Source organism: Boleophthalmus pectinirostris, unplaced genomic scaffold (genome assembly GCF_026225935.1).
Source record: "Boleophthalmus pectinirostris isolate CB_2022bp ecotype Guang Dong unplaced genomic scaffold, ASM2622593v1 HiC_scaffold_22, whole genome shotgun sequence".
Classification (NCBI taxonomy): domain Eukaryota; kingdom Metazoa; phylum Chordata; class Actinopteri; order Gobiiformes; family Gobiidae; genus Boleophthalmus; species Boleophthalmus pectinirostris.
Window position 1 is genome coordinate 30012884 of NW_026571190.1, and position 21279 is coordinate 30034162.

Consider the following 21279-nt stretch of genomic DNA (forward strand, 5'->3'; position numbering starts at 1 on the left):
GATTTAAATGACTTACTGTGGATTAAAAAACTCTCACAATTACAAGCTTTAGGTCTTGTTAACCAAATAATCTTGACATTTCTATTTGAATATATTTTTTTTACATTTCTATTTGAATTCGAGGTGGATTTAAGAAAGACTGTCGCACATGAAGATCACAAAAGTCTGATACCATAAATAATATCCACTGCTCACATTTTTCCTAATTGTGTCTTGTGTAACAAAAGAGTTCCCAATTTGGCCAATGGCGACAACAAAAGCAAACAACTTCACAAAGGTAAATTAAACATAGCTGGATGCTTTTGACTTTGTGTGTGAGAGGTCTGTGGGCCCCTGCAGGCTGCATGAATAATTAACAGCGGGCCGGGGTGTTGTGTTACTCCGCCTCACTCTGCGCTGGGATACAACATTAGCTAACCCTATCTATGTGCATGCGGCTTTGCACTTGGCTACTTTTTCTACCATTTGATACCTGTAAAACCTCCCACTGCAGAAAGCTTATACATCCCCTATCAAAGTGACACTGCGGCTTCAAGTGCAATATTGAACAAGTCAGCCCACAAAACATGGATTTCCAGATCTTTGTTAAGCGTTTTTTGGTTTTCATGAGTAACCGTGTAATAAAATAAGTGACAATGGCGTCTGCAAACGTTTTTTTTTAATGCAGTATTAGTTTTTTTTTTACACTGTTCTATGTACAACATGGGACTCTTACAACAATCAATTTAGGGAATTTTATAACCTAGAAATAAAAATCTAAAAAAGGCAAATAAAGCTATCAAGTTTAAAAACTACAAGGACAAAAGAACTAAAGGGAAACAAATGTGTCAACTTAATACACAAAATGTAAAAGAAGGTTGACAAAATGAATGAAAGATAACAAAATACAAGACAAGCTCACAGTGAATACTGAGAAAAACCTGCTTCATCGAGACTCTGTTCATAGCTTAAGTGACTGATGTAAAAAACCTCTGATTCCCAGCTGTCTTTGAGGATGTTGAGGTGAAAATTCAAGTATGCAGTGAAGTCCTTTTAGTGTCAGCTGGGTTAGGTTATTCTCAGCCATTTTGACAGCTCACAGAGAATGAAAAGCTGAACCTGTGGGTGTAGAGTGCGTGTGTGTGTTTGGGTGGCCATGCACGCTCAAGTGTTGGATAATCTCTTTTCAGCCACTGAGGTACATTTGGCGAGAGATTGGAGCGCGTCTTTGCTGTGCTTGCCACCTCTGCTTGATCTGCATTAAGAATTAAGACATGGCATCTTAACGCTGGCAGCAAAGGAGACGAAAGAAGCTACGGAAACAAGCTTTAAACTGTGTGTACAAACTATTCATGTATGTCTATTTGTTCTAAAATTACTGCTTTTACATCAAGAATCATTCCCATTACAAAAGACATTTTATGTGAAACATTTTATGAACTATTTTACACCCTCATTCTAATCTGAAATAATTTACTCTCAAAAGTATTTACTCCAACAAGTCTTACCTCAGTTTAAATTAACACTTGAAATAAAACAAAAAAACAAGATAATGGCAATCTAATGACGCACTAATTAAAAAAATAAGAGTGTTACTGAGTGGATATTAAATGGCTTTAGTTTCAAGGCCATTTTGTTTTGGTTGTAACCACAGACCGTGTCTATCTTCTTTCGTACAGTCTATGGTTGTAACAGTCCACAGTATCCGTGGTAGATAATGCTTTCGATTAACTGATAAACACAAAAGAATGCAACAATAACCACAGTAAGAGGCCAGACCTGTTTTTGTGACTAGAAAGCAGTCACTGGTTGGCACTACTGTGTGAAAAACATTTCTTCATTACAAGACAATTCAAACTGAAATGAGGACCACCATGAATACTGTGGATCTGTGTGTCCTGTAACAGAACACAGCGATGCTAATCTGAGCTCAGAGATGGGAGTGTACTGCCATTACATCTGAGAAAAACAAAATAAATTATTCTTTTAAAGCATAGGTTAGAAAGACTTAACATTAAAATGCATTTGTACAGAAATAAATAGATTTCACCTTTATTTACAGTGTGCCATCTACTGATCTGAAACAGTGTTTAAGTTAAAAATTCTAAGGATTCCAGTTATACTTGTGAGGGTAGAAGATTGGCGCTCTGAACTTGCCTCCGCTGTGAGGGAACAAGAAGACATCAGGGAAGCTGTCAGAGAGAAAGTGCACACACTCTTTTCTCCCATGTGTTGTGTCCTCAGCAACTTTCCTAATTAGTTTTGTGGAGCTTTAGCTGCTGCTGTTAAGGTTTATTTTGTCTCACTCACACATCCACACAGACCTCACAATGCACTGCGTCCTACACGATAACATTTAGGAGGAGGCCTTTTGACGCAGAACTTTGAACTGCAGCTTTGTCTTCAAACTTTTTGCAAACCATTAAAGCGACGCTAGAGCAGTGTCTTTGGGCCACGTCCTCCTGCTCCTTGTGGCCGACTGAAGTATTAATTGCTCTTCTTTTCACTTTTTATGGAACCATTACGTTTGTGTTTGCCGTTGACCAGCGTTTCACTGTGGCAGTGTCCATTCATCTGACTCCCCTCTCCACTGGTAGCAGCTCCTCTCCTCTTCACGTGTGTGGTTTTGCCCCTCAGGACTCGGCTTATTCGAGACAGTGCAAAGACGAGCAGTGTCCCCGCGGCGGCCACAGTGAAGACCACGTCTAAGAGGAAGTACTGGTACACGGACACGTCATATACAGCAGCGCGCAGGTGACTGGCCCCATTGTGACGCAGGATGTAGCAGATCCAGTAAACAGCCCGGGTGACAGGGTGACCTGGCTGGTCCTTGTGAATGGTGGAGAGGAGGTGCGCCTGCTCGCGGTACCTGAAAGAGAGAGAGCTTTAGTTCACTCTGCTTTTCTACAAACCTGAGTGGGAGATGACGAGGCCAGACTGGAGCACATACTTGGAGTCTTTAATGACACTTGTGAGAGCGGTGTACAGGTCGTCTTCACTCATTGATTTCCAGTGCAGCATGATGCCCATTCCTTTAGCAGCTACTCGCGTCATGGTGTCGTAGTGGTCTCCAAACAGAGGGACCCCCACTACAGGGACCCCGTGGTACATGGCCTCGTAAATACTGTTGAGACCACCGTGACTCAGGAACGCTCTGGTGTTGGCATGGCCTGGACAGAGGAGTAACAGAAAGTGTGATGAAATTGTAAAAGTACCTGTTCTTCCACATTGCTGTGTCACAAAATGTGTCAACAAACAAAGGTGGGGCTGGCATGAACACTATTTATCTTAACAGGTGACCGCCAGGCTAAGTTACATATCAGATCTGTGCAGAGGCAATCCACAGTAACAAAGCATAATTTACAAGAATTTTTTTCCACCACAAAATTATATGGTGCACCTTTAAATATGATGTCACTGTAAAGTATAACCGTTTATAACTTAGAGGCTTATAAAAACAGTGTAAGACTTTAACTTGATGACATATCTTGTGCAACAATGATTTATTTTCACATGGATTACAAAATTAATGTGAAAGGTTGATTGTGCTGCACCTAATCTGAAACTACTCTAAAAACATATGAGCTATGTGTCATGACATGCAGCTGGACTGTTAAAATCAGGTTTGGTGAGACGTGTGGTGAAGTGTCAGGTAGGTTCAATTCCAGCAAAATAAACTGAAAAAGAACATCAGCAACTCTTCTATTTTCTTTTTTTTTTTTTTTTTTTGGAAAAACGGTAACGATGTGAGTACGAACGCACCTAAAAGGTCATTCTGAGGCATCCAGTCCACCAGCTTGGTGTTGTTGCCAAGGTTACGAGGTGGAACTCCAGAGAATCTGCAGAAAGAAAAACAGAAAAAGACGTTCATCATCAAGTCTTTCATCTTCTCCCTTTCGTTTGGGTTGTCACAGGAAACACATGGCATTTATTAGATTTATTAGAGATGTAACAATAACAGAAATATCTCAAAAGTATCGCAGTAATATCATGGGCCATAACAACATACTGAATTACAAGTCTCTTTGCTTATGTCTACGTATACAATGAACCTTGATCCATTTTAATGCACACTACATTAAGAATCTTAAGAATTTTAAATCTTAACTAAAGGGAATTTTAAAGACATTTTAAAAGGAAAAAGCACAATATTCACAATTGTGTTGGCATCCAGCAATAGCAGCAATAAATAAAATGCCTTCAGATGTGTATTGAGAAAACATTGTACCAAGAGATTTAGATATCGTTACATCCCTAGTACTTTAGTAGTTTTTTTGTAAAAGCAAACAGATATTTTGTTTAAAGATCGACCGATATGACTAAAACTAAATATTGGCCTGTGTTGGAGATTTTAGGTCAATAGCTAAATTCAGATTCACAGTTCAGATCTGTGGAGAGTAGGGCTGGGTATCATTAAGAAGTTGCTGATACGATACATATCTCGATACAGCACACTTTTGGTTCGATATGATATATTCCAAATTGATTCGATATGGTTCAGTAAAAAATAAAGGCTAAATCTTGGCTGTGATACTAAAAGTCTTTGTTAAACCACTTCTTGTACAAAGTTAAGATGAAACACAAACATTTTAAACCTGAAAACAGTGAAAATGTCAAATGTGTCGCATAAACGAGTTTCCTTTCACTAAACAAGCAACAAATCTGTAGCACTGTAACAAAAATAATTTTGTAAAATATACCAAAAAAATACTCCTGGCAATATATCGATACAGCAGCCCACGATATCAATACTGTATCATCACATGAAGCGATACGATATATTGATATTTTGATATTTTTGAACACGCCTAGTGCAGAGTCCTTATTCACATAACGAACTATTGTATTTTTGAGCAACAAAAACACCTGCAATGAATAAATGCTAGATGAATATGTTTAATACCATGGAATATTCCAGACAAAGCAATAACACATCCACGGAGATAAGCAGGTAGCAGATCCTCCACCGGAAAAGTTACACAGCGCACCTTGAAGCGAAATGACGTTTGCTGCAGTTACACACTAATAATATATTCACAGCATTCACAACTATATGAGGCACGTTTAGACACGACGGTCACAATAATGACTATACTGAGTAATCGTTATGAAATGAAAAATTAAACAATCATTTTTCAAGGTGGATATATATCACTTAACTTTTTATTGCATTAGTGGGAACATATTTGTACGATAAGATGAGAACTACAGAGAGTTGAATAATTAACATCTATGACTCATTATATTACACATGAACTTCCTCCTAAAGTGTGTCATTCTACTATTTATGTAATGCAATTAAACCATATTACACATTCAGAGTATTTTTTTTTTGGTTATAGTTCTATTTTGGGGTAATTGTGTCAGTGCCATAAATCATTTTCTGCATTGTCACCTATTTTTCCTTCAGCATTAAATCTCACTTGACAATCTGTTATCGTGACAGGCCTGCATTTTCCATCCTAACTCGTCAATACGTTTATCCCTTTCTGACAAAGCATCAATTCACTGTCCTCCGATGAAAGCCGACATTCAAGCGGACGATTATCAATGACACAATTCATAGGCAGAGTCCCCAACCTCCGCTCCGCCCATTTCACTTCCTGACCGTGGAAAACGAGCGCAGGATTTTTAAGAGAACACACGGAGATGAAGCAATAAGCAACACTGAATTTAAAGTCAAGGCCAGAAACACAGAAAACAAACAGCCCACAGTGGGTTCAGGACAGGCGCATGCATTCAACTGATACTGATCAACGCTCCCTGGGGGTGTGAGGCTAACTGAAAGCTCTACTCTGTCTGAAGCTTTGTTACGCAAGTTTGTCAGAGCTTTGTTTTAACACAATCTGACCATAAAGAATTGTTTTAGTCGGAACTACAACAGGTCAGATGATTAAGCAAGTCTCTCAAACATAAAACTACAGTCACGGGTTTTTCAGTTTCAGTTGGTCACTCTCACCTTTTTGTCGAAGCCCAAACACTTAAAAACAGAAATCAAACGCTTGTATTGATCGCAGGCTCCTGAGAATATGATGTTTAAATCCATTTTGTATGTTTTTCTTCAGTTTTCAGACACTCTGGCTCTGTTTGCTCTGTGTGCATTATGTCGCCATGGTAACTGCTGAACATTCCTCCGTAGAAAGCCTATGCAGAACACCCCAGTATGCTGTCACGATATCCAAGTCTCACAATACGATATTGTCACGGTACCATATTTAATGCGATATCGTAGGGAAGCTCACAATGTAACAATATCCAAATCTCTCGGTACGATATTTTCACAATATACATCTCACGGTACGATATTTATTGTGATATTTTGTGAAAGCTAACAAAACTGTGAATGCCTTGACAAGACTTAATCCAAAAAAACTAAGACTTAAAAGTGCTTAGAACTGTTATTTCTATTATCCATTATAGTCTACACTGAAATGGAGCAAAGGATCATGGTCTATGTAGTTCCCTCTGTCCATAACTCTTAATTTAAGCAAAGAGACTTGTAATTCGATATATTGTGATGGTCCACGATATTATTGTGAGAACTTTGATGATGCAATATCAAGATATTTTGGTTAATGTTACATCCCTAATTAATAATCATAAGACTTTAGGCCATTTCTTTGTTACAGATCACGTCACAACATTTTATAGTTAGATAATAATTAATACAGATGGGGGCAGAAAAGCACATTGGGTCTAGTACTGAGTAAGGTCATGTTAAACATGAATGAGTTTACCTTTTTGCTATTTCATGTAGTACCAGGAAATTGTTCTCTTGCTATCATCTGATCTGTGTTTTAATGCTGTTTCCTCATCACATTTATACCTCGAGTTGTGTTTTGTTTGCCTCACTCACACAGGCTTGAGTTTGGATCATTTTATCTTTGAAAACTGCCAATCTCTACTAAACAAAAGGTAAAAGGAGCTGCTAACTTGAAACTTACTACTTCATGACATCACAAGGTTTTGGAGATGACTAATAGCGCGGGGTTACTCACTCAAACTCAAACTCAAACAACTCCAGGTATGTTTTTGAGGCGGTAACAACAGTGTAACATGGCTTAAATTTTACGCAATATAGGCTTTAAATTCTGCGGGAGGGGGCTTTAAAAGGGGCTTAAAAAACCCGGGGAACCTGCGCATTAAAGCTCAATGATGACATCACTGTATTTCACTGTTTGCTCAGAGGCCGAGGCAGAGTGCACCCAGCCTCATGAAACATTAACTCAGGGGCACTAAGTGCTTATAGACCAATAAGCCTAAGAATGGGATGTTCAGCCTGAAACGCCATGACTGTTTTGCTGGTGTTGCTTTCGGAATTACCAACCACCTTGAACGCAACACACGTGACTAAAAGCGTGACTGATTCTAAGATGAAGCTGTTCATTAATCTTTATTTAAGAGGTGTATTCTTGCTGTTCAGTGCTGTGTTAATAGGTTAAGGGCTTTGGAACTCTGGGTAAATTATAACTTCTGATTAGATTTCAAACACACTTATCACTGTCAACTCTGCAACTGTAGCAATAAACACCCAATCCTGTCTTCGTAATATATATATTTCACAACTTACACTACATTTGTGGTCATATAAGTGAAGGCGTGGGTTTATATGACCTAAAATTACAGTTGTAGAAAGTAGTTCAGGACAGTTACTCCGTGTAGTCATTCATTCATTCATTCAAACGGGAGTGGTCCAAGTTTAAAAAGGTGTCAAAGGTTGTTATCTGGACTTTTTGTTGTTGATTTTTATTGTGACGATTCACCTGCCATTCTTACGTCACTTTTCAGTCGCAAAGGACCAACCTGAGAAGTTAGTTCAAGATAATCTCGATATCACTAGAGATTTCAATGGAGAGTGTTAAAATCAACAAAGGCTTGGTTCACTGACAGTATAAAGAGGTGAACTAAGGGAGTGTGACGTCACCCATAGTGTTCATCTCCAGGCAAATGAAGCTCACAGAGGCCGGCGATCATAGGGGAGAATTTGGGGCCAGTTCCAGCCAGTATAGGAATAGGAATACAGCGAAATAAAAAACACCAGGATCATGTAGAGAAGGATAATAAGAACATTTTAAGACCAAGATGAGCAGCGTGTTACAGAGAGAGGGGCATTTTTTCCCAATACAAAGTCAACTGGAGCCACAGTCGCAGCTAGCAGGACATGTCAATTTTTTAGTCTATGGCCACGTCTCATTTCTCTTTCCTCGCTTCCTTCTCCTTGATTCCTCTCCTCGATTCTGCAGGAAATGAGTGAGGACCAAGGCTGTGCAATTCATTGAATTTTGATTGGGATTTCAATTTGTGTGTCAAACAATCTCCAAACTCATAGAATCGAGCTTAACAATGTTTATTTTTGGATATTTTTAATATAAATAAGTATATTTATTTTACTTTTTTAATATAGAGATTGTAGAACAGCTAGATATATAGTTTATTTTGGATATATTTATGTTTTTCTATGCCTAATTTCATGTTCAAAGTATATTTTATTCATTTTAAGTTTTATACATCGCAAAACTGCTCTAAGGTTCAGATTTGTAGCCTGTATTTATTTTCAATTTGAAAGTTTTGCATAAATTATTAATAACAAAGAGTTGAGAAATGTTGAATAAATGAATTGTGTAACTAAAAAATAATAGTTTAAAAAAATCGTGATTTCAATGTTGACCAAAATAATCTAGATAATGATTTATTCTGATGTCTGCCTCCTGAATCCTCCCTCATGTTTACTCTTTCCTTCTGTTGTTTTCTTTGGGACGTCATTTAATAAGACACATTTGATTGACAGCTGAACCATCGAGGAGATCAAGGAGAGAAATCAAGAAAGCGAGGAAAGAGAACTGAGATGTGGCCGACGATTTGGCTAGTGCGTTACCTCCAGACGACGCGCTGGGGCAGTCGGGCCAGAGCTCCAGCCAGTTTGTGTGCGATGTCATGGGAAAGGTACTTCACCCCAGCTCCAAAGGACACCACCACAAAGCCGTGCTCCGCTGTGTCATTCACCCAGGCCTCAAAATCCTGGCAAACAAGAGAGGGAAACATGTTTACAACAAATACAAAAAATAAAAACTAATTAAAATGTTAATAATAATTAAACTATAATATTTTCTTTGAGGTCCTTTTCAAGATACTCAAAGTCACTGTACAACATTTCAAAATACAACACACAATTAAAAGGTATAGAAAACAACTACAGTAGAATACAGTAAAATACATCATGTTAAATTGTTAAAAGATAAAGCTACATTTACAAAGGGGGCACAGAATAAGTTTGTCTGAACAAGTGGGTTCTGAGCAGGGATTTGAACTGGGTTAATGACTGACAACAGAGCAGAGTGAATGAAAGCTCTGTGGTGGTGAAGTGAGCAGGTGGAGTGTGGAGAAGGTCCTGGGAAGAGCTATCAAGGTGTTAATAGTCCTATATTGCTAGATTTTTTTTTTATTATTAGTCTGTCTACATCTCCAAAGCTCAAAATGCTCTGTTCCACCTTGTCATGTCATGTAGTGGTAGTTTTCAGGTTATCTTTTACCTTTTGTTCAGTGGAGACTTGCAATTCCAAGGCTGAAATCATCCAAATGATTCTAGTGAACATGTGTAGAGTTTAAAAACACAGTGGAGCTCTTTCTGTATTACCACATGGCATTAAAAGGTGGAATAGAGTGTTTTCTGTGTTTCTGAGAGAAGAGCTCAGTCTAAATATGCAGCGTTTGTGTTAAACATGTGAGAATGAAACAAAACTTGTTTTGATGAGGAAACGACAACGTAAAATAGATCAGAAAATAGTGTAATATGGGCCCTTTAACATGTGGACTTACCAACTTTATCTGTGTAAATGAATCTTTGTTTGTAACCTCACAGATGATAATGCAAGAGGAGCACTTGTGACAAAATCAGACTGGTGTGAAAAAGCAGCTCTAAAGTTGCACACACCCAAATATTCATGTCAATACTAGCGCTGTGCCAAAGGGTTTGAGTTTAGTTCTGGGAAAGAGTTAGATAAAGTTATAAACCAACGTCTTCTTTTCATGGTTTGATAAGACAATCATTTTACAAAAACAGATGTATACACTTGAAATCTGAGAATAATACATCTGTGTTACCCAAGCCAAAGAAGATGTTCCCCTCAAAACATGATGGGTCTGGACCAGTGGTTTTGAAATTTACACAGCCATCCAAACCATATTTCATTACATTTATAAACATGTGTTCTTACAAGCCCTCTTATAATTATTAGACAGTATCATTCTTTAAACACACAGATACTATTGATGCTGAAATGTGTGGTTGGGAAAACATGACAGTGCTGCATTAGGGCATGTGTGGGCCTGGAGGACGTTTGCTCGTGAGTGGTTTACTCTGGAAAGGCCTGTGTCAGTCCCCACAAGCACCAGATGCACAGAAGCTTAAGAAGTTCCAGGAAATATGCCTGTTATAAATGAGTTGTGTATCATGGTGCACAAAGAGATGAGTATGGGCGTGCAAAAGAGATAACATACTGTTTAATTTGATGATACAGTATTGACATTATGGGCTCCTCTATTGATAAATCTAGAAGAGTTTGTTTTGTATATTTAATTTTGTTGCTTTGTTATGTAATACTTTGGACATTTCCACTGTTTTGATCATTAAAATGGGTGTGCTTCATATTAACTTTGCACAGATAGTGATTGGACAGTATCACAGCCACGATTTAGTAGTTATGTAGTTAGAGCTGTTAAACTGCACATGTCCCAGTCCCTGTCCAAGTTGAACATGTGATCAATACAACAACATTTTCTTGTTAGTCACATGCACTAACCTGAAATCACTTCATTATGTTCATTAACCTTCAATAAATGGAAAATAAATGCACCATTAATGTTTTATTATAACTAATAAAAGCATTAAAGGTGCATTAATGGGGTTGCTCTTTTGACTGTTTTAATATTTCTTCTGTAAAGCATCTTTGAGTGTCCTGAAAGCGCTATATGAATAAAATGTATTATTATTCATTATTATATTGTACTGGATGCTAAAACCCGTAGAGATGAGACAGGGCACAAGTCTAAAGGGGTGAAGGGTGCCCCGGGGTAAAGAGGGTCAGATCCGCCGATGTGCAAAGGACAAATGGGGAGAAGCAGAGCCGGCTCCAGCTGCAGACGCACACTGTCCCTCTGTGTCCTCTAAGCCCAGCCTCCCTGACCCCACACAGGGCCTCAGTGTGGCCTGTGTCTCTCTGTGCCCATGGCCCGCTCCAGGACAATGGACGCCTTTTCCCTGCACTTCCATTAGGACTCCTTCCACACAACTCGCACAATGCGCCCTATTGGCTCAAGTGGCATTCCAGCACCCCCCGCAGCAGATACCAGGGTCCTGTGCTGTGGATGTGCCCATCACCATAGGCCTCTGCCTCCAGCACGCCTCTGCGATCTGCTCTGAGTCCATTCAGCTCACTCCCATTCTCACAGAGGAGGCTTTTTGTGCTGGGTAACAATTATGGACACTGAATGATAAGTAATAAGAAGAAACAATCTACAGCACATTTACAAATATAAACAAATGTCAGCTAAGATACACAAAATAGTGACAATAAAATGATGTATTTCAACTGGAAGCCAGAAGCATCAACATAAAAATAAGCTTCCAGTTCCAGTGTATGCAGATGTGTGGGAACTGGGCATGTGATCCCAGCTTTTGTCCAATGAGATGCATGTTTGCTGAGAGTGTGTGAGCACTGACCTCGGGCAGGGGGCTGGGGGGCTTGGTGAGGATGCCCCCGATGTAGACCACATGAGGGAGAGTGGGCCGGGGGAACTCCAGAGCCAGGTCAGTGCACAGCATCCACAGGCGACTGCCCTGCACCAGGTCGCTCATGGCAACCTGAGGCTGCACGCCGTATTTCTGCATGATGCGGTCGTACTTTGGAAGAGCTATGTACTGCACCCCGATTCGCTGTACGAGGTAAACGGCTGTGTTGGCGATGCGCTCCAGTAGTGTCATGCGGTCTGTCAGCAGAGAGTTGAATTCTGGGACATAGGAGAGAGGAGCTGGGGCGCCCGCTTCAGCTGGATACCACAGGCCTGTCCCAAACACAGCATACTGCACGCCCAGAATGTGTGCAATCACAAACCCGCACATTTCATTGGGGTCCACCAGCAGGAGGTCAAACTGGGCTTCTTTGAGGCGTGTCATGACCTCCACGCTGCCCACCACCGCGTCACAGTTCTGAGAGTAGTGATCCAGGATGTCAAAGAGCTCCAGGAAAGTCAAGCGGCCTGAGAAGATGTTGTTGACTTTGGACTGGAGGAAAGAGTCTGCAGTGCTGCTGTTAAAAATCCCTGGGTAGCGCTGTAAATGGTAGTGAGGAGAAGGTGGGATCTCTCGACCCTCTGATACCAGGAAGTGGGTCTCGTGGCCCTCCTGGTGCAGAGCCGTGGCTAAAGTCTTGAATATGTACAGGTGCGACTCAAACATGATGGGAGGGACCACGATGACTTTCCCCGCCCACGATGAGGGACCCCACAGGAGCAGGGCGAGGAGCAGCAGCATAGGTGAAGGCAGACGCATGGCTGTAATCACAAACACGACACTCATGTTAAACAGCAGCAAGACACTGTGATCTCTGTAATGAGCTACGCACAGCGCACTTTCTCAGACACTCATCATCAATATTATTACTATTTACACATGCTCGCTTTGATGTTTAAACAGGGAATGAAAAATTATCTGTATTACAACACATACATTGTACAGTATGTGTATTAAAACTCCTTTGTCAAATAAGCCTCTGTGTTCAGGCCTGTGTGGCTGCTCAGTCTGAGCAGAGCAAACACTGGACTGGTGTGGGCAGCACCAGCGTCATTCTGCCTCTGTTCACAAAGACAACACAAAGAGACCTTATCAGGATGCCCTAATTATTATATCACCATTATGTTAGAAGTGTCACATACGCTGAAATACATTCAGCAACATCAGTTTGAACTCTAAAAGTATTTAACAGAGAAGATTATGGATTTTCTCACCCACAGTCTAAAAACAAGCTAAACAGTAGTTTGTTATTACAAATCAGCCTTTTTGCTTGTTTAGTATTCACAATATCACATAAAATGTACTGAACCATTTACAGTGAGAAGCACTGCATCACGTTTTACTCCAACAAACTGTAATAAATAAATGTTTTCAAATAAAGGTCACCTGTGCCACCAGAGACTTAGCAGAATGTTTGGGAAACTGACCGAAATAACAGAGGGCTGGGCAATTAATAGAAAGATCAGGATCCAGACATGTCTAATCGTCAATGAAAAGGTTGGGTTTTTTCAGTCTTCTGTCTGTAAAAGCATGTGGTTTGGAGCAGAGTTCAGACTTTGAAGGAAGAAGTTTGATTATTTGTTGTGTTAAATGGCACAGATTAATGTATAGTACTATTGTCTGTAGGTCTGTAATGATAACACATATTGAAGGATGATAAATCACAACAGAGAAATATTGAGATAAACAACAGAACTGAAAGTACTTTATGCCTCTGACACAAAGCAGGATTATACCAGGAGACTAGTTTTTAAATCAACAGTATAATTTAAAGGCCTGAGCTGTGACAAATAAATAGCGCCATAGTCACCTATTCAACCTTCTACAGCTCGAATATAACCTCCATTACATATAAATGGCAAAAATCTCTCCACTTTTGCATAGAAATTGTGTACACGATAAATATTGAGCTCAAAAATATATTGCTCCATCTTTCATATATTAAACGATAAATCAGTATAGTAAGTGACAGGGCTAGTTGTCTGTATTGCTTATGTCTAGGGGTGTGCAAAAATATTGAAATATATATCAACAGGAGTATTCATTGGTATATTTTACTAAATTATTTTGTTAAAGTGCTACAGTTTGTTGCTTGTTCAGAGGAAAATTTGTTTATGCAACACATTTGACATTTTCCTTGTTTTGAGAATTAAAATGTCTGTGTTTAATATTAACTTTGCAGTGGAAGTTGAAGAGGAAGTTCCAAGTGGAAGCTGCAAGTGGTTTAACAAAAACTTTTAGTATCACAGCCATGATTTAGCCTTATTTTTTTAATAGAATCATATCAAATCAATTTGAAATATATCGTATTGAATGGATAGTGCACTGTATCGAGGTATGTATCATATCGGCAACTTCTTAATGATACTCACCCCTAGTTATATCCATGAAATCAATATTATTAGTATTTTGTTTTTGAAAAGACAAAACAAAATCGAATCAAAAATCGAGATTGATGAATATGAGGAAAAACCAATGTAGTGTTTTTGTTCCCTTATTGCTAGGCCCCAGTGACAATCTGTATACAGCTTGGGCGTATGAGGGCAATTTAACTGTCACATTAGTAAAAAAAACAGTGAATTATTACACAGAATAGATGTTATCAGATGATATTCTCAGAATTACAGCCCAGCTTTATAGCACACTGGTTCGTCATCACTAGTAAATCTTGCTATATATAACCAAATGTTTGTAGGTCATAACTACAGCAAGACTTTTCAAACGTCTTTACAGTTGTTGAATCGACTTTACATCTTACAGCCACATTATAAAGTATGTTTTTCAGTATTTTCGCATTTTCATAGACTCTTGTGCATATTGTCTTCTGTTGGGAGACGATATCTTCTCTAGGATTATGTGGTGTATTGACCATCTGCGTCCGGTGACTCTCACAAACAGCTGTGATCTGAAAAGAGACTCACGGTAGCCGCCATCTTGTTTAGCAATGTCCAGAGGATATAGCGTTACAAACACTTCGCGGGCCAGACTGTTGACTGTAGCCATGGAAACCAGCCGCTGTCTACGGAGAACTGTGGTGCATCATGACTAAAGTTACCAACAAAGGAGTCTGGTTACGGTGCCCACAGGGAGGGCTGGGGAATTATCTGATTAAATGAATTAACAGAATAAGAAAAACGGGTTGGGTCAGCTGAGGTAGACAATAATGGGACACAATATGACAGAAGCACGTGAGGATTCCACAGGTTCAATCTGAAAGGTGGATGGCATCATAAAAAGATGTTGCGTCGGAATATGCAAAAGTAAAAGGGAGGCGTGTCACAATAAGAGTCTTTGAGCGACATGAAAAGGACTATACACATGTTATGTATTAATTGTACTAATAAAAAAGGCTAAATTAACTTAATGTGTAATCAATTCAAGGTGGGACAATATTTAATATGATCATTGCTGTGCTCGACTGGGGAAGTTGTTGGTGTACTAAATGGTTTGAACTTTAGAGTGCTGAACTCTTATAACTCATTATAGATGCCAGCTTACTACTTAAATTATGTTATTTTAACAGAAATATATTTACAAAAAGAGTTTGGGATTGGCCTTCATGGTTATTGTGTCAGTGGGGCACAGATGTTTACATTTTATCATGATACTCAGCACTTTAACAAAATTATACTCTTTAAAAACACTGAAAAATGACTGAAAGAAATAGAAGCCAAATATTCAGTGTAATGTTTCAGATAGGCTTGTATCTATTGAGTATTCCTTTATCCATTATGCAATGAAAGATTTTTATAATCATAATCTTAAAATTATGTAATATCTCAGTAATATAAAGCATATACATTTATTAAGTAGAATACAACATTCTTACTCCTATGTATCTAGAGTCTCTTAATATGAAATTAGAAAAAAACAAACAATATCTTCTAAAATGTTGGAGTCCTGAAATAAAGAGAGGGCAGAGAGATCTTCTAGCGTGTGACCACATCAGGGCAGTCTGCTGGAGCTGCAGGCTCTGGCTCCAGACTTCATGCTGTCAGTGAGTTCCTGTATTTGCCAACAGCACAATGTAGTGTCTGAGTGCTCAGACTTAGTCAAAAGGGAAGAATGGTCATACGTGATGGTCTGAATTCAAGTTCACCTTAACACTTGGGTCACAGTCAGGTGTGCAGTCAAATCTATTTTAGCTCCTGATATGTTATCTAAAAAGTTTTTTTTTCTCTATCACAAAAGCATTTTTACACCTGGCAATACAGAAATATCTAAAAGTACCTGAATGAAGTAAACAAAAGTTTATGAAAAGGCAAGGTTATCAGCGTGAGACAAAGATATACAGCCTATAGTCACTTTGCACTTTCAAGACTGAATGAAGGAGAAATGTTTGAATGGGAATCTAAGGCCAAACTCGTTCTTGAAATCTGTAATAAACTGCGTAATGAATCATGTTTTATTTCAGTCATTACAACTTGTGATTCATGCACAGTGAAAGTGGCAGAACACTTAGAAGTGCACTGTGGTGGAGGGTTCACCATCTGCTTGACTCCAAGGGGATGCCATTGCTTTGTCTGGGATGTTCCACAGTGTAGCATTAAACAAATATATCTTGCATTTATTCAAATACAGGTGTTTTTGTTTTTTGTTTTTTCAGACTACACAAAAGCATTCATTACTTCTATGTGCAGGTCCACTTCTCCAGAGATCTGACCTGTAACTTGGCCTGCTTGTTTCTATAGAGGTAATTAAATTAAATACCAAACTGTGAAACATTTCAGGAAAAAAACAACATGGAGTCAAGCAGGTGGCGGACCCTTTACCAGAAACATTACACCGTGCACCTTTAACTTTCACATGAGAAACAAAAGACACATGTTTATAATGGCAACATGACCATTGTGATACCCTTATTATGTGACGCTTCATCAGCATTTTGATGGAAAAGCTCGTTGGAAAACCCATTATTATGACAAAACATTTGTCAGTGAACTACAGCCAACCATTTGATTGATAAACAGACGAGCAGTAAGACCTTCCAAAAATGCCACTTCTACTTTTTATTTTACACAGTAACAAACCAGACAGCCCTGAACTCTGATACTGAACCAACTAGGTTAAGAACACACTTTTTTCAAATAAAAGCCTGAACAAAATCTATGTATCTGTAGGGTGACTAGAATTTCAAAATAAAAAAACTGGGACATCCCTGGTTTGTGGTGGTTGGTAATAATAAAATTGTGAAAAGAGTGCATAATTAAGAAAAACTGGTATGCAGCGACCATTCATGACTAACATGTGAGCCAACATAGTCACATTTTCTTTGTGTTTTGGTCATTTTTAAACAATTTTTTTTTGTATTTTACCTAAAAAATTACAATGTATGCCTCTCTTTACTGTTGGCAGGTATCAAACTGGTCAAAAATAGGGACATTTGGCACATTTCTTGTATAAAACTAGGACAAGTCATTGTTTTTTGATAAATCCACAGGGACAGGGGACACAGGGCCAGGTAAATAGGGACGTCTGGTCACCCTAGCTAGGTATTATATTTGACACCAGTCTCTTGTACAAACATATTTTTACTTGTACATATACACTTATATAATTGTGCCTTATTTGACACCAGTGTCTTGCTATTTTTGCTACTTATTTTGAATTTTTATTACCATTTACATTTTTGCTCTTTGTTATTGTATTATACTGACGTGTGAGCTACTGTGTCCTAATAATTTCTCAAGTGGATCAACAAAGTTTGTCTAAGTCTATGCCTAAGAGCCCTTTCTCGTCATGATTAAACTAAACTAAAGTAAACTAAACTAAACTAAAGGCTACTCATATTCGATACTTTTGGCTAAGTTTCAAAATAAAAAACTGGGACATCCCTGATTTGTGGTGGTTCGTAATAATAAAATTGTGAAACGAGTGCGTAATTAAGGAAAACACTCACACTAATGTCAGTCTGTATAGTCACATTTTCTTTGTGTTTTTGTCATTTTTAAGCAGCTTACAGTTTATGCCTCACTTTACTGTTGGCAGGTTTCAGATTAGTCAAAAATAGAGAAAAAAAAGTATAAAACTAGGTCAAATAAATGGTTTTGGTTAAATGTGCTGGGACAGAGGACATAGGGCTCAAAACTGGGACTGTCCCGGGTAAATAGGGACATCTGGTTACCCTGGTTAAGTTAAACCCAGTCCTAGTAAACATTACTCATGAACCACACAGCAGCTTTTCTATATTTTACCTAAACAAATGACAATTTATGCCTCTCTTTACTGTTGGCAGGTTTCAGACTGGTCAAAAACAGGGACACCTGGGACAGTTGTTGTATTAAACTGCGACAAATCACTGGTTTTGGATAAATCTGCTGGGACAGGGGACACGGGGCTCAAAAGTGGGACTGTCCCGGGTAAATGGGGAAGTCTGGTCACCCTGAGCTAAGTTAAACCAAGTCCTAGTAAACGTTACTCATGAACCACTCAGCCCTGTGCTATATGACATTCCATAGGTCATTTCTAACGTGGACATAACCATAAAGTGGGTTATTGTACGTTGGATATGAAGGTTAAATACATAACTTTTTTTTTTAAAGATCTGTGGATACAAACTTCTTCATCAGGACAGTGAAAAAGAGAGCATTAACTGATTAGCTAAATGGAAATGTCAAAGAGCATGGCACAAAAATGCTAAATGATTTAAAGTTAACTAGCCTGACGTTAGCTGCTGTGAAATTGTATGCCTTTTTTTTTTGTTGTTGTTGTTAAAATGCATGAAGTGAACTGACACCTCATGGATCGAGAAGCTTCGCAAAACTGGGCTTAAATTGGGCTGAAACATTTCCCTTTTCTGTGACTGTGTAGGAAACTGACCGCTCTTACAATGGTATTACTCAACTGCATATTCAGGACCGTGAACGCACCACGGCTACACCTGCCGCTTCTGGTTTCGACTGTCGCACCTGACACTTTTCTTTTTCCAGAGATTAACCACAACTGTCACAATGAATTAGGTTAACACTGATGTTTTTATACAGTAACATTTCCAGATAAAGTTTCAGAGCTTGTTTAACTCTGACACCTGTTGTGAGACTGTACTGGCCTTACCTTAATTTGACTGTTGCTCCAAAGAGGTGCGGGAAAAACGTCGCTGTCCTGAGAATCTTGACGTGAATTTAAAGCACAGAGGCTCTAGAAAAATGCAAAAGTCAGCACATGAAACAGGTAAAGTTCGATTAAATTGGTGAATTGAGGACACCAGAGAGCACATCAAGCTAACAGAGGCTTTCTGAGTGGGACCGGGCGGGCAGGGCGGAGGAGGCGGGACCAGAGGCGCTGGGACATGGAAAGTAAAGGGAGTGGCGAGGGCATGAAACCATCCGAGTGGTGGAGCAGGATGGGATGAGGGTGGAGGTTTTACGCACGGACAGGTGGGGAGTCTCAGGCACTTTGGCTCTCAGCTGGTGACTTTGTACTGTTGATAATGTAAGCAGTACGGACATGGGTATAAACCCAACAGAACACAACGTGACTGTGACAGAAACTTACTTGGCATTACATTTGGCAATTAGGAGCAACAATCCCTGCGCCTAGTTTATACATCAGCCTGTAGTCCAGCATTATAATAATTCATGTTTCACCTTAATTTACCCAAAGTGAACAGCTGTTTTCTAGAAACAGATCTTATCTGGAGGAGAACAGTCTGGATAGTGATAATGCTGACTGAGGTGGACCTACTTAACAATCTGGATGTTTACATGGTAAACAGTTAAATGCACACTGGCTCTTGGACTTGAGCATGAAGTCTTCATTGTATGGTAAAGACACACCAGTGGCTGTTTATTTGTGGGCTGCCCTCTTCTCACTGCTCATCCACACTTAATTTTCCTGCATTCCTGTTTCATTCTCAAGTATGCTCTGATTCATCAGTGGATGCAGACATTGGTCCGTTCATCTATCAGTGTCTAAGAGCTGCTCTCTTTCGCTTTGTTCCACTCTCTCTTTTCTACCCCCTCACCCCTTCCTTTCTCCCTCTGCCCCCATATCAGGTGTGTCACCTGAGCTCTGTATCAATTGTTTATCACCCCGGGACACCCAATCTACAGAGCATGACCGAACCCTCCAGCGCGGAGTGAGAAGTGCTATGCTCCTGCTCTGATGTGTTTGTGGGACAAACAAAAAGAAGGGGATGTGTAAAACTCTGTCAGAAAGGACAAACTCGATCTGTTGCGTGAGCGAGTTTTCTAAGACAACAGACCCAGACCGTATCATGGATTTGAATAATCTCTTTACATAGACATTTGAACATTTTAGCCCATTCAAAAGATAGATTTTGATTAGAACTGTTAATTACTACGGTGATCTATAAAATATAAGATTAAATAAAAGAAAATATAAGAATAAATAAATGAAAAAAGAAGGAGCAAGCCTTGTAATGATCAAAAGTGACCACAAGAGGGATACTCACGCCACAACTAATTTATATGGCCTTTGGGTCAGTGAGGGCCGAATACAGCATGCATCAAAATAATTTAGACGATTACGAGTTTTATACTTATTTAGACTATTCATTTAATTTATTTAATTATTATTAGCCTATTTCATACATTTTGTCATCTGTTCTTTTTTATTATTATTAATGCAGCACAACAGCTTGTAGTTTTGTTGTGGTAAAAAAACAAAAACAAAAAAACACGTCTGGTCTGGTTATATCACCAATGCCAGTTAATCAGTTTGGCAAAGATTTATGGTTTATGACTAAACCTTACTCAATTATGTAATGTCCAGATGTGACCACTAGGTGGAGACTACACACTGTACTGAAATGTTAGTTTTGTCCTGTTAAAGCTTCAAATTATAATTAATAGATCAATATCTTTTAGAGTGTGTGTTACTCGGAAATTCTGACATGCTCAGGCGGCATTACATTCCAAAGAATAACATGAGTTTTTTGCCAAATACGTTTTTGGACTGCTGCTATTTTAATGAAGGGCCTGCTTTTCTCTGTTTTTAAACTCTATACATCTTCACCAGAAGCATTTGGATCATTTCAGCCCTGGAAGGTAAAAGGTAGCTGTCAACTTGAAAAAGCCCCATGGCATCATAAGGTGGAAAGGAGCATTTTGAGTTTTGGAGATGAAAACAGACTATTAAGGATGTGTGAATAAAACAAAACACAACTCCAGGTATGTTTTGATGAATTAACAACATTCTAACATGACTAAAAGCTTCTTACAATCTTTTTTTTTTCATATAATATAGGAGCTTTAACATTCCGTGCCTTTCTGACTGGCAGTGCATCAACTGAGTGTGTCCCATGTGACTAACAGTTTGTCCCCAATCAGATAAAAGGGCCCCTTTAGACCTCTACACATAAGACCCTGCACCTATATCATGAGGGAAATGCAATAAGTTAATTGGGATGCCACTGCTGATATTTATAGCCCAGACAACAAAAAGGGCAGTCACGGTGTCTTAATAATACTCGATTTGCCCTTGCATTTTGTATTTGTCATTTTTGCTTATTCATTCTTTGCTTTGTTTTTCAGTGAGGGTTATTTGGTGTT

General features: G+C 39.0%; 1 protein-coding gene across 1 annotated transcript; it reads right to left on the bottom strand.

Moving 5' to 3' along the window:
* Positions 1-641: 641 nt before the first annotated feature.
* Positions 642-19010, bottom strand: ugt8 (UDP glycosyltransferase 8). Its single transcript, XM_020930503.2, has 6 exons — positions 18821-19010; positions 11699-12528; positions 8855-8997; positions 3742-3818; positions 2930-3149; positions 642-2848 (listed from the first exon to the last, which is right to left on the bottom strand). The coding sequence occupies exons 2-6, from the start codon at positions 12524-12526 to the stop codon at positions 2467-2469; spliced, it is 1650 nt and encodes a 549-aa protein (XP_020786162.1). The 5' UTR covers positions 12527-12528; positions 18821-19010; the 3' UTR covers positions 642-2466.
* Positions 19011-21279: the final 2269 nt, after the last annotated feature.

Excerpts from the sequence above, each read along its gene's own strand:
- ugt8 (XM_020930503.2), bottom strand. The coding sequence starts at position 12,526 with ATGCGTCTGCCTTCACCTATGCTGCTGCTCCTCGCCCTGCTCCTGTGG. Across the intron at positions 3,819-8,854 it reads CCCCAGCGCGTCGTCTGGAG|ATTCTCTGGAGTTCCACCTC; the intron begins GTAACGCACTAG and ends TTCTTTCTGCAG. Across the intron at positions 2,849-2,929 it reads AGTGTCATTAAAGACTCCAA|GTACCGCGAGCAGGCGCACC; the intron begins GTATGTGCTCCA and ends TCTCTCTTTCAG.